At 37.6% G+C, this 14437-nt stretch overlaps 1 protein-coding gene across 1 annotated transcript in view; it reads right to left on the minus strand.

Annotated features, from left to right (window-relative positions):
- Positions 1–14437, minus strand: part of Chic1 (cysteine rich hydrophobic domain 1) — a 47432-nt gene that overhangs the window by 7343 nt on the left and 25652 nt on the right. The window contains exons 4-5 of the mRNA XM_090327249.1: positions 1634–1690; positions 1305–1364 (exon numbers count right to left, since the gene is read on the minus strand). Of these exons, the coding sequence (XP_090183375.1) occupies positions 1305–1364; positions 1634–1690 (117 nt within the window). The remainder of the gene's footprint in view (positions 1–1304; positions 1365–1633; positions 1691–14437) is intronic.

A 14437-nucleotide genomic window follows, 5' to 3' on the forward strand; every position in this document is an offset into this window, starting at 1 on the left:
AGAAGGTGATATGAGTTGAAAAATAAAAGAAAAATAAAGAATATCCAAATGGATTGACAAAATCAATTTGGTTGCAAAGGCTGATATGATATATATATATATATATATAAAATAATAAAAACCTAGCTATTTAAGTGTTTTACATATAATAGATTTTAGACATGTCATTTGTACAGTTTCCCTATAAGCATTCAATGTGAGAGTCATTTAGAGATGTGAATGGGGTGTTTATTATTATTAAATATATACCACATTTCAGCACCTTGTAACTTGGATAGGTTAGTTTTTTTTTTCCATGCTGATCCTACTGCTTGAACTCAACACTGTCTCTAAGCTTTTTAGTTCAAGGCTAGTACTGTACCACTTGAGCCACAGTTGTACTTCTGACTTTTTGGTGGTTAATTGTAGATCAAGGATCTCATGGACTTTTCCTGCCCAGGCTGGGTTCAAACTATGATCCTTTGATCTCAGTCCCCTGCATAGCTAGGATTACAGGCGTAGGCCCCCAGCTCCTGGCTTGGTTTAATATTCCTTTGATATCTCATGATACGGAGTAGTTTACATTGGGTCTATGTGAATTTCGTGTGTGTGTGTGTTTGCGCGCGTGTGCGTGCACACTAGTAACTGCTGCTTGAACTCAGGGCCTCACATTCTTGCTTGTTTTTTTTTTCCCTTCATAGCTGGGGCTGTCTACCACTTGAGTATTACCTCCATTTCTGGCTTTTTGCTTGCTAAGTGGAGTTAATAGGCTCTTGTATTTGTCTGTCTGGGTTGACTTCAAACCTCAGTTCTCAGATCTCAGCCTCCTAAGTAGCTAGGATTACAGATACAAACCACCAGTGCCCACCAATTCTAGGTGCATTTATGTTCCATGATTAAGATTGATAGCTTTTAGTAGAAACACTGAGTCTGTATTAAAATCCATCTCCTTCTTTCACTGCAAGTTAAATGTCAGCCAAGAAAAAATAAAAGCCAGAAGTATGAATTCAGAATTCTGAAGTCAATTCCAACTTTATCCACGTTTTGATGAAATTTCAAATTTAGAAATGTTTTGTACCACAACAGCTGTTCTCACTATCTTGTGTTAAGGTTTGTGTCTATGTTAAAAGAAATCAGAGTTGTACAATGTTTTCATTCAAGTCTAAATCTAAATCTCAGCTTTCAACATATTTTAGTTTGGCTACAAATCTAAAGAAAATCAAAGGCTGAGAAGAAAAAGGCAGAAAGAATAGTTGACAGAAGCTAAACGCAGTAAAATGTTACATTAAAGATGAAATCCAAAATAATTCAAACTTTATACTTACATACTCCATCATGTTGCTCGTTTCACATTTCCTTTTAGTCAACTTCCAGTGCAAAGCAAGCTAAGAAAGTAGAGTTTCCTTAAGAATTCTTATATCTGCGTAAACTTATTACAACATGAGCATTTGAATAAGAAGTCATGGAAAACAATTTCAATATAAGATATAAAACACACCTAAAATATTTCATAAAGTATATATATAGATAGATAAATGTACATGTATATATATATATATATATAGTTAAACAACTGAGTATGGAATCTCTAATCCATTTCTTTGTGCTCTGAAAAATACCTGTTTAATACAGGAATTTGCTTAAATTTTCTTACCTTGTGATATAATCTGTTATTTTCCCATTCTAACAACTTCTGAATTGATCTTCTGGTCTAAGAAAAAGTATCAAGACCCTGTTATAAAATGAACTGAAAAACATTGCAAACAACATGTATCTACATATTTCTGCTTACTTATAATATCCTGTTAATTTCTCCTGCTGTTTTCCTATTAGGAATCAGATAAAAAGCAAAAGCTCTGATTGAAACTTGCCCCAAGAAAAGGAATATTTTGGATAATTCCTATAGTTATAATACAAACTCTTCCTTTTATGTTTTTCAAAATGAAATATGTACACATTGCTCTGTGTTATTCACTTGACTATAAAACATTATCAATATTGTTTTCTTGCAATAGTATTTACAGACATAATCTAGATTTTCACATAACTTCATAGGATTTGTTTTATTTTTTTATCTTACTTTGTGCTTGTCTTGAGGCTGTCTCTGAACTTTTATGCTCAAGATTAATGCTCTGCTATTTGAGCCACAGCTCCACTTCTGGTTATTCTTAGTAGTTAATTGGCAAGAAGAGTCTCACAGGCTTTCTTGCCAGGCTTGCTTTGAACCATGACCCTCAGATCTCAGAATTCTGAGTAGCTACAATTGAGCCAACAGCACCTAGCTAGGATTAGTGTTTTGTTTTGTTTTTTGGTTTCTGGGCTTGACTAGGATTAGTTTTTAATAAACATCTGATATGCAACACTAAACTGATTCCCCTCATAAACTTTCCTAATCAGACCTCCTAGTGTGTTAACACCTGGTATATATAGCAGCCAGTTAATGTCAGGAGGCTGAGTAATACAAGCCAGAATGTTTCATAAAAAACAACATATTAGGAACACCCAGTAGGAAGACACACATTTGGAAAGAAAAATATAAAGTTGAGAAAGAGCAATGTAGCAAACAGGAGGACAGGAGCAGCTTCTCCATTCAGATTGCAAGTATTTTTTTTGTCAGTTGTGGGGCTTGGACTCTGACCTGGGGGTTGTCCCTGAGCTCTTCAGCTCAAGACTACCACCCTCCCCCTTGAGCCACAGCAACCCTTCCGTTTTCTAGTGATTAACTGGAGATAAGAGCCTCAAGGTTCATTAGTGCCGGGGCTGGCTTTGAATTGCAATACCCAGATCTTGGCCTCCTGAGTAGCTAGGATTACAGGTGTGAGCCACCCTGCTGGCATATTGTAAGTATTTTGTAGTGAAGAAGAAGAGTTTGCAAAGCCTTTGAAAGCATTAAAAGATGACTAGGTAGGCATTTTAATTATTATTGGCACAGTTGTATATGGTTTTTGATTTAAAAAAAAAAAGCCCTGCTGGTGGATAGGCACTGTTAACTCTGAAAATTAGTCTTTACAACTAAAGAATTTACAAGTCAGGCTATATCTGAAATGATTTCCAAAGTGCCAGTGCAACAAACTATCCTACCTGTTGAACTGTGCAAGTTAACAATCCACAGCAACTTAATTATAAGTGAATTCTAGCTAGATCAGCAAAAATGTGATGGAGTCATTACATTTGATAGAACCTAGATAAAATCAGATGGATAACAAATAGAGACTTGGTAATTAAAAAATCTAGCCGGGTGCCCTTGGCGCACGCCTGTAATCATAGCTACTCAGGAGGCTGAAATCTGAGGACTGAGATTCAGTCAGCTCAGGCACGAAAATCCAGGAGACTCTTATCTCCAATTAACCACCAGAAAACATGTGCACTGTGGTTCAACGTGGTAGAGTGCTAGCCTCGAGTTGAAGACCTCAGGGGTAGTGCTCAGACCCAGAGTTATAGCCCCATGACAAAAAAAAAAAACAAAAATCTTTCAGGAAGGATAAAAGAGCTTGATTATTTGCAACTATGAAAACAGAGGAAGGAAACCTGCAGTGGCATTTATTGGGGGGAAAGGAACAGGATTGATTGGAATACAGTGTAAACATTTAGAGATGTAACATAAGATCCTCCCTGTATAACTACTATGAGCTAATTTCAACAAAGAAAAAAAAATCTCTCCAGAAAGAAAAAAAAAATCCAGGGGGGAGGGAAATGGGTACCAAGACATGTGAAAGGGTATCAATGTATGTGAATTAATGCACCTTCTATCTGGCAAATATCATGTAACCCTTTTACTAATTACAATAAAAAAATAAAAAAAATCCAGGATTAGAAGACTTCAATTGTGAATTCTCCCAAACATTTTAAGAAGAAATACAAGTCCTTCACCAATTCTTAATATAAGGAACACTTCCAGTTCACCATATGAGGGCAATATTACTGTTACCAAAGTCAGACAGCGACATCACATACCTGTACAGAGCCACAGATCAATACCCCAAATTAATGCAAACAAAATATTCTCAACTACACTATCAAACTGAATCATGGTCAAATTGAGTTCTGGAAATACAAACTCAGATAACACATTACATTAATAGAATAAATGGGAAAAAACGTGTTTACCCTTTTTTTTTTTTGCCAGTCCTGGGCTTGTGCTCAGGGCTTGCGTACTGTCCTTGGATTTTCTCACTTGAGCCTCAGCACCACTTCTGGCTTTTTTTTCTATGTATGTGGTACCTAGGAATCGAACCCGGGTCTTTGTGCATGGTAGGCAAGCACTTTTACCACGAGGCCAAACTCCCAGCCATGTGTTTACCTTTTTTGAGACAAGGTCTCACTATGAAGTCTAAGCCAGTCTGGAATTTGCTATGTAGCCCAAGCTGGTCTTGAACTCATAATTCTCCTGCCTCAGCTTCTCCAGTACTGGGATTAGAAGCTTGAAACATAACATTTGGCTCCATATGATTAACATCTCCCCATATTAATCAATAAACCTCACCATTTACAATAACATACAAAATAAGACAGAAGAAATAGAAACTTAACAAAAAAGCAAAAATACTTGTGGTCACATAATTATGAATACTGGACAAATTCCAATATCCATTCATGAGAAAACCCTAAAAAAACTAGAATCAGATATGACCTTCCTCAGCTTGAGAAAGGACATCATGCTTTATGGTGACACTAAATGTTTTACCTCTAAAATTGGAAACTTAGGGTGGTTTCCTCTCATTGCTTTTTCAACATTGTATTAGTTATAGCTAGGGCAATTAGATAACCCTAAAGGAAACCACTAAAACACTTGTTCAAATCCTTTATCAGATATATGACTTGCAAGTATTTCCTCCTATTCTGTGGTTTATCTTTTCGCTCTCTGAAAAACATCACTTAACACACAATTTGTAAACTACTAAGTAGTTCAACCAGGTTTGCAGGATATACGACTGTGGGAGGTTCAATTCTTGCTCTTGTGATCTTCAGCACCTGGCATTACACCTGTGACTTAGTGTATTCCATTACAAAAGGGAGGGTACACATGTAATTAAAGTTACTGAACAACTGAGCCTTAAAATAGGGAGATAATCCAGGATTACTTGGTAAGAATCAATGAAATCATACAAGCAGAGAAATTTTCCTGGCTAGGAGAAGGAAAGATTTGCAATACAAGAAGGAAACAAAGAAGCAAATTAATTTGGCCAAAATCTGGATGGGAGTGGAAGCAAATTAGTTAACAGAGGAATAGAACCCTCCCAGCAGCTTGACTTTGGCCACTGAGACTCAGTTGAACAGGCTGTGCCTAGATTTTTGACTATAAAATAATATATGATCATTACTGTATACCATAAAGTCTATGAAATTATGTTACAGCAGAATAAAACAGCAATAAGAGGCTAGGGATGTATCTCAGTGGATAGTGCTTGCCTAGAATGTGTAAGGTACTGGGTTTACTCCCCAGTACTACAAAAAGCAAAACAAGGATTAAAGTTAAAGAAGAAGTATATGAATAGAGTAAAAAGTCCTACTTTCATGAATGAGAAGATTTCATACTAAGATGGCAATGTGTTGGGAGCATACTCTAGGACAGATTATCTGGTAGGTCACAGAACAAGTTTCAAAAATTTTAAGAAGTGGGATGAGAGTGTGGCCTAGTGGTAGAGTGCTTGCCTAGCATGTACAAAGACCCAGGTTCCATTCCTGGGTACCACATATATAGAAAAGCCAGAAGTGGTGTTGTGGCTCAAGTGGTAGAGCAGTAGCCTTAAGGAAAGCCCAAGGACAGTGCTCTGAGTCCAAGCCCAGGACTGGCAAAAAATGAATCTTAAGTCTTTATATCTTTTAGAGAAAATGACTCAATATGGCTCATAAACCTCAATGTAAAATGCAAAACTGTAAACTTGTACAATATAACACCAAATAAAATATAGGTGACTTTAAGTTTGGCAATGAATTCTTAGGTACAATGCCAAGAAGCATAAAGCATAAAATGGTTTCAGTTTGAAGTCAATAAAATGAATGACTTCTGCTCTACAAATGACAGAATAAAAAGTCATGCAACAGACTTGGTAAAATTATTTGCAAAACACATATCACGTGCTACCGTGGCATCCATGTTATATGAGTATGTTAAAAAAATTCAACAGTAATAAAAGAAATGACACAATTTAAAACTGGGCATAGGTGTTTCAGTTTCTACTCTGCTAGATTCTCCTCTAGAAATGGGTGGGTGAAGGTACACTGAAGAGCACACAGCTTTCTTTTTCTTCTGAAAGCACTAAAAAAAAAGAGCATAGGTTTCAACAGAAACCTGAAAGATGATGTAAAATAGCAGATAAGTCCATATAAAGCTGTTCAGTATCATATAAGTGAAGAATTGAAAGTGATACACCAGTGAGGTACAACTACCTATCTTAGAATGGGCAAACTAAAAAACAAAACAAAACACCAAATGCTCATGATGATGTGAACAATAAATGCTGGTGATGATGTGGAACTGTTTGTTACTAGGGCTTGAACTCAGGACTTGGGCACTGTTGTTAGCATTTTTTTTTGTGGGTCATTGGGCTTGAACTCTGGGCCTGGGTGCTGTGCCTGAGCTCTTCAGCTCAAGGCTACTGCCCTACTTCCCGTTTTTTAGTGGTTAATTGGAGAAAAGAGTCTCTTGTTCTTTAGTGGCCGGGCTGGCTTTGAACCTTGATCATCAGATCTCAGTTTCCTGAGTAGCTAGGATTATAGGTGTGAGCCACCACACCCGGCTATCCTTAGCATTTTTGCTCAGGCTGGCACACTACCACTTGAGCCACCCCTCCACTTCTAGCACTTTAGTGTTTGATTGGAGAGAAGCGTCTCACAGACTTTTCTTGCCCATGCTTTGAACCTCGATCTTCAGATCTCAGTTTCCTGAGTAACTAGGATTACAGGCAAAAGCTACCAGCAATATTATCCTGATTCATTGTTGACAGGAATGTAAAATTGTAATGCCACTGTGGAAAGCTGTTGGGAAGTTGTTCACAAAACTAAGCATTCTCTTACCACATCATACCAGCAATCATACTCCTTGCTATTTACCCAAATGGGCTGAAATCTTCTGCTGATTCATCTTTTTTTTATGATTGCCAAATCTTCAAAGCAAATGAGATGTCCTTCAATTATGTTGAGTAAAGAAAAAAATGGCATATCCAAACAATGAAATAGTATTTTTTGCTAAAAAGGAATGAGCTACAAAATCAGAAAAGATAAAGAAGGTTTTTAAAATATATTTTGATTAAGTGAAAGAATATGAAAAGACTCTATCTTGTATAATAATAATGTTTATTATTATTATTGTTATAAGTATAGCTGGGTACCAGTGGCTCATGCCTGTTATCTTAACTACCCAGGAGGCTGAGATTTAAGGATTATAGTTTGAAGCCAGTCTAGGCAGGAAAATCTGTGAGACTCTTATCTCTGATAAAGTACTCAGAAAAAGCACAGGTGACACCGTGGCTCAAGTGTAGAGTGCTTTGAGCGCAAAGAGGCTCAGGGACAGTGCCCTGGCTCCGAATTCAAGCCCCAAGACCACCAAAAATACTAAGAATAATTATATGGCATTCTAGAGAAAACAAAACTATAGAGACAAAAAATTTAGCTACTATTTGAGATTTGGAGGTAGGAAAGAGCGCCGAATAGATACAGTACAGTGGATTTTTTAGGGCAATGAAACTACTAATCTGTACCACAGAATACTTGCCAAACTCATAGAATTAATTCTAAGATAAATCATGAACTCAGCTACTTATATCAATATTGGCTCATCAGCTGTAACAACTATACCACAACAATGCAAAATGCAAATATAGGGGAGACTGGCATAGAACAATAGAGATTTATGGGAAAGGTCTGTTCTTGCTCACTTTATTCTGTAAACTTAAAATTGTTTAAGAAATCTATTAATTAGGGACAACTGGTTTCTGGGTCCCATTGATCATTCTTCTGAGTGGCTTTTACTTTCTTATTACCAAATGAACTCTTTGCCAGGCACTGGTGGCTCATGCCTGTAATTTTACTACTCATGAGGCTGAAATCTGAGGAACAAGGTTGAAAGTCAGCCTAAGCAGGAAATTCCGTGAGACTCTTATCTCCAATGAACCATCAGAAAAATGGAAATGGTGCTGTGGCTCAAAGTGGTAGATCACTAGCTTTGAGTGAAAAAGCTCAGAGCCAGTGCCCAGGCCTTGAGTTCAAGTCGCACAACCACCACTATCACCACTAACAAACTCTTCAAACTGTGAGGAAAAACAAATTGATTAACTGGGCCAAGAGCGTGGTCTAGTGGTAGAATGCTTGCCTAGCATGCATAAAGCCTTGGGTTTGATTCCTCAGTACCAAATACACAGAAAAAGCCAGAAGTAGAGCTATGGCTCAAATGGCAGAGAGCTAGCCTTGAACAACAATTGTCCAAGGATAGTGCCCAGGCTCTGAGTTCAAGTCCCGGGATAGGCAAAATAATATCTATTAACTAAAATTATATACAAAAAGTTGAAATCAAAACCATTCTTAGCTAAAAACTGAAATTATTCATTTTTGCAGGCCTACCTTAGGAGAAACATTAAAGGCAGCCCAGGCAGGCAAGTCTCTAAGAGTCTACCTTCAAAAATAATTGCAAAGAAAACGGGCTGGAGGTTCAGATTAAGTGGTAGAGCACCAGTAAAGCAAGCAAGCTGAGCATGCCAGCGAAGCAAACGTAAGGCTCTGATTTCAAACCTCACAATACCGACACAATATTTTCAAAAACAAAAGAATACTGAAAGCAGTAAGAGAGAAGCAATTGGTTATAAAGGATCCTTGGCAAGACTACCAGCTAATTTCATATCACAAACCAGATAGGTACCAGGCAGTAAGATGACATACTTTAAAGTGATGAAAGAAAAATTGTCAACCAAGAATTCTCTTTCTAGCAAAATTATCCTTTGAAAAAAAGGAGAAACAAGAAAATTCCTTAAAAAAAACTGAAGGAGTTTACTGCTATTTGAACTTCCTGTAAGAAAATCAAAATGGGGTGTGTCCGGCCAAAATGAAAACACACTATATAATAACTTCGGTTGTGTTATGAAGTAAATAACAGTGGCAAAAGTACATGAATGTGTGAGAAGTCAGTCTGGTAGCATTTGTGTCTGGAAACTTCTCTTTTCTTCCTACATGATTTAGAAGACAAAGCAAAAATTAAAGGTAAGCATTTATGTTAATGGGCCCATCATAAATTAAGAAATAATCTGTAAGAATAACAATAGGGAGGAAAGGAGATACTAGAAGCAGAGTTTACATACTACTGAAGCTAATTCAAACTCGTGTTATAAAGTTTGGATGAATTGTAACAAATGGGAAAATAACAAAAAATACACAAAAATACACAAAAAGGAACTAGAAGGTCCATGCTCTAGTATAAGACCAGCTAACACAAAATAAGGCAATAATGGAAGCACTAAGGTGCAATAAAGCTATGACCGATAGAAGACAAGATCGAGTGCTGGTGGCTCACATCTGTAACCCTAGCTACCCAGGAGGCTGAGATCTCAGGATCAAGGTTCAAAGCCAGCTGGGGCAGGAAAGTCTAGAACACTATCTCAATTCATCAGCAAAAAGGTGGAGGTGGAGGTGTGTCTCAAGTGGTAGAGTGCCAGCTAAGCAAGAGGCCCTGAGTTCAAGCCCAATACTGGCCTCTTAATCTCAAAGAAAGTAAATAGTCTGTGTATGAGAAACCTACTGCTAGTATTACACTTAATGGTGAAAATCTAAAGCCATTCCCTCTAAAATCAGGAACAAGACAAGGATGCCCACTCTCTCCACTCCTCTTTAACATAGTACTAGAATTCCTAGCCAGTGCAATAAGGCAAGAAGCAAGCATAAAGAGGATCCAAGTAGGGAAAGAGGAAGTAAAACTATCCCTCTTTGCAGATGACATGATTCTGTATTTAAAGAATCCTATAGACTCTACTCCCAAGCTCCTTGAGCTGATTCAAAACTTTGGAAGAGTAGAAGGCTATAAAATCAACCCTCAAAAATCAACTGCCTTCCTCTACACCAACAGTGAGAGGAACGAGGCAATAATCAGGAAAGCAACTCCTTTCACAATAGCCTCAAAGAAAATAAAGTACCTAGGAATTAGCTTAACTAAGAATGTAAAGGACCTTTTTGACGAAAACTTTAAAACCCTAAAAAAGGAAATTAAAGCAGAACTAAGGAAATGGAAAAACCTCCCATGCTCCTGGATTGGAAGAATCAACATTGTGAAAATGACAATCTTGCCAAGAGCTATCTACAAATTCAATGCAATACCCATCAATATCCCAATGTCATTCTTTAAAGAAATAGAAGAGGCAATCCAAAATTTCATATGGAATAATAAAAGACCCCGTATAGCAAAAACACTTCTTAGCAGAAAGAACAGCGCTGGAGGAATTTCAATTCCAAACTTTAGACTCTATTACAGAGCTATAATTATCAAAACAGCTTGGTACTGGCACAGGAACAGGCCTGAAGACCAATGGAATAGAACTGAGGACCCAGATATTAACCCACAGACCTATGGCCACCTAATCTTTGACAAGGGAGCCAAAAAAATAGAATGGAAGAAAGACAGCCTCTTCAACAAGTTGTGCTGGCAGAACTGGTTAAGCACCTGCAGAAAACTAAAGTTGGATCCTTCTTTGTCACCTTGCACTAGAATTAACTCCAAATGGATCAAAGACCTGGAGGTAAAAGCTGACACACTGAAAACTTTACAGGAAGGAATAGGAGATACATTAGGCCTCCTTGGCACAGGTCGAAACTTTCTTAATAAGGACCAAGAATCACAACAAATCAGAGAAAGACTGGATAAGTGGGACTGCATTAAACTGCAGAGCTTTATTATGGCAAAGGACATAGCTAGTAAACTAATCAGGAAGCCTACAGAGTGGGAGAAGATCTTCACCAACCAAACAACGGACAAAGGCCTCATATCTAAAATATATCAACAACTCAAAAAATTGAATCACTCCAAAACTAACCTCCAAAGTAACAACCATCCCATTAAAAAATGGGCCAAAGACTTAAAGAGAGTCTTCTCTGAAGAAGAAACAAAAATGGCCTATAGACACATGAAGAAATGCTCAACATCTCTGGTCATAAAAGAAATGCAAATCAAAACAACTCTAAGATTCCACCTCACTCCAGTTAGAATGGCCAGGATCAAGAAATCTAATAACAACAGATGCTGGAGGGGATGTGGCCAGGAGGGATCACTACTACACTGTTGGTGGGAGTGCAAACTCGTTCAACCACTATGGAAAGCAGTGTGGCAGTGCCTCAAAAGGCTAAACATAGAACTCCCCTTTGACCCAGCAATTCCACTACTTGGCATTTACCCAACCATCCAGAAACAAGGACATACTAAATCCACTAGCACAACCATGTTCATTGCAGCACTATTCACCATAGCAAAGATATGGAACCAACCTAGATGTCCCTCAGTTGATGAGTGGATCAACAAGTTGTGGTATTTGTACACAATGGAATTCTATGCTGCTGTCAGAAAGAATGACATCGCCCCATTTGTTAGGAAATGGAAAGACTTAGAAAAAATCATATTAAGTGAAGTAAGCCAGACTCAAAGGAACTTAGGCTCAATGGTTTCCCTCATTCGTCATAATCAGTAGAAACCTTGGGCTCTACTAGCAGAGATCTGCAATAGAGCAAAATCTTGATACATAAGGCCATATAATGTGAAGCTAATTGAAAGGACCTCCAGGATATTGAAACAAAAGCCATATAATGAATGATTGTTGTCCTTAATGTACTATGTTGTCTCTCATCTCCTTTGCTGTCCCTTGGTTATCTCATATTGGTATAGTATCTCACTTTGTTATCTGATATATTGAATTTATTTGTATTTGGATATTTGAAATTTGATAGGGAAGGGGGGAAAACCAAGACGGGTGAGGGGTGTGGGGGGGGGAGGGAAATGGGTACCAAGACATGTGAAAGGGTATCAATGTATGTGAATTAATGCACCTTCTATCTGGCAAATATCATGTAACCCTTTTACTAATTACAATAAAAAAAGAAAGTAAATAGTAAAACCAAAGAAATAAATATTTGCATATGTGATGGGCTGAAATTACATTCCCTCAAAATCCATACATTGAAGTCTCAAGCTCCATACCTCAGAATATGGATTTTGGAAGCAGAGTACTTATGAAGGCAGTTAAATTAAAATAAGATCTTTTGAGTATTCCCTCATCTTATGAATGGTATTATTTCAGGAAGAGGACATTAAGACATGAGACACATACAGAGGAAAGATGGTGTGAAGATGCAGGGAGAAGGACAGCTACAAAGGAAAAGATTCAGGAAAAAACCATCCAACAACCCAGCTCCCTGCTGACACCTTGTCTTGGACTTCTGGCCTCCAAAATTGTGAAAAAATATATTTCTGCAGTTTAAGCATCTAGTTGATGGTACTTTGGTACAGAAACATTAGCCAAGTAGTACATTATTATTAATCACTTCAAATGTAAATCAGACTAAGCTCTCAATTAAAAGGTAGAGGGCAAGAGAATGAAAACCATAAAGTGGCTATATGTTGTCTACATGAGACTCAATTGAGAGAAACAAAATAAGTTGAAAGTGAAAAGACAGAAAAAGACATTCCATACAAATAGGAACAAAACATAGCGCTCTGAACTATGAGTGGCCTAGTGGTAGAGTGCTTGCCTAGCATGCACAAAGACCTGGGTTCAATTCCTTGATACCACATACATAGGAAAAAAACTGGAAGTGGTGCTGGGGCTCAAGTAGTAGAGTGCTAGCTTTCAGAAAGCACAAGGACAGAGCTCAGCCCCTGAGTTTCAAGCCCCAGAACTGGCAAAAGAAATAAAAATTGGGAGTTGGAAGCATGGCCTAGTGGTACAGGGCTTGCCTAGCATGCATGAGGACCTGGGTTCGATTCCTCAGCACTGCATAAACAGTAAAGCCAGAAATGGCACTGTGGTTCAAGTGGTAGCATGCTAGCTTTGAGAAAGCACAAGGACAGTGCTCAGTCCCTGAGTTCAAGGTTCAGGACCGGAAAAAAAAAGATTTAGAAATAATTTGGGCTGGAAACAAGGCCTAGTGGTAGAGTACTTGCCTAGCAGGCATGAAGCCCTGGGCTCAATTACTCTATAGCACATACCCCCAAAAAGCTGGAGGTGGTGTTGTGTCTCAAGGGTAAAGCACTAGCCTTGAGAAAGCCCAAGGACAGTGCCCAGTCCCTGAGTTCAAGCCCTAGGACTGGCAAAAAAAAAAAAGAAAGAAATGAAAAGAAAGAAAAATTCATTTCTCCTAGGTCGGGAAGCTGGAAAATCTGAGATAAGAGAGTCAGCATGATTGAGTTCAGGTGAGGAGCCTTTTCCTGGCTTATAGACAACTGCCTTCTTGCTGTATCATCACATGACAGGGAGATATAGAACATGGTGATAGAGGAGAGGGGGAGGATGAAAAACTAGAGGGAAACTCAGCATAAAGACCTACCTCTCATGAATTTATTTAAGCATAACTACCTACCTAACGGACTTTCACAATGGGTGCTAGGGCTTCAACACATAAATTTGGGGGAACATAAACATGCAGTTCATAAAAGCATATGCTGATAAAAGGACAAAGCAATAAAAAAGAAATAATAATAAACACATGCAACAAAACCTAGATCCACAAAATGAGTGAAAAAAGAAAATTAGATAGTTCTACAATAATAGAGATTTAAAAATTCCACTTTCAATAATGGATAAAACTACAAAATATCAATAAAGAAACCCAGAACTTGAATAGTAGTAACCACTTAGAATGGACATATAGCCCATTCTGCCCACACCAAAGCAGTGACAAATCATTCTCAAGTGGATATGGGACATTTTTCTGGACTGATCATTTGCTATGTCAAAAACAAGTCTCAATAAACCTAAAGATTAATCTAAAATATCTTTCCCAATGATAAGAAAAATAAGGCTGGAAATCATAAGAGAAGAAAACTGGAACACCCACTTTCAAATAATCAGTGGACCAAAAGAAAATACTGTAAGAAATGAATGCAACAACAAAACATACCAAAACTTATGGGGTGTAACTAAAGTAGTGTTTAGAAGGAAATTAAGAGCTTCAGTGCTTATACTAAGAGAGATCTTAAATCAAGAATGGAATTTTATGCCTTAAAGAGCTACCAAAAAAGAACAAATTAAACCCAAAGTTAACTGAAGAAAGAAAAAAAAATCCTAAAAAGTGATGAAAAATAACACAGAAACAGGGGTTAGGACTATAGCTGAAGTGGTAGAGTACCTCTCCAGAAAGGATATGGCCCACCTGAGTTCAAACTCCAGTAGCAACAAAAAGTCATTTCTCTGAAAAAAAACCTGACAAATCTAAAAAAACCTTCTACATTGGATTAAGAAAGAAGAAAAAAGGAAAAAAGATTCAAATGACT

The sequence above is a fragment of the Megascapheus bottae genome, chromosome X (genome assembly GCF_031878675.1).
Source record: "Megascapheus bottae isolate mThoBot1 chromosome X, mThoBot2.hap1, whole genome shotgun sequence".
Lineage (NCBI taxonomy): Eukaryota > Metazoa > Chordata > Mammalia > Rodentia > Geomyidae > Megascapheus > Megascapheus bottae.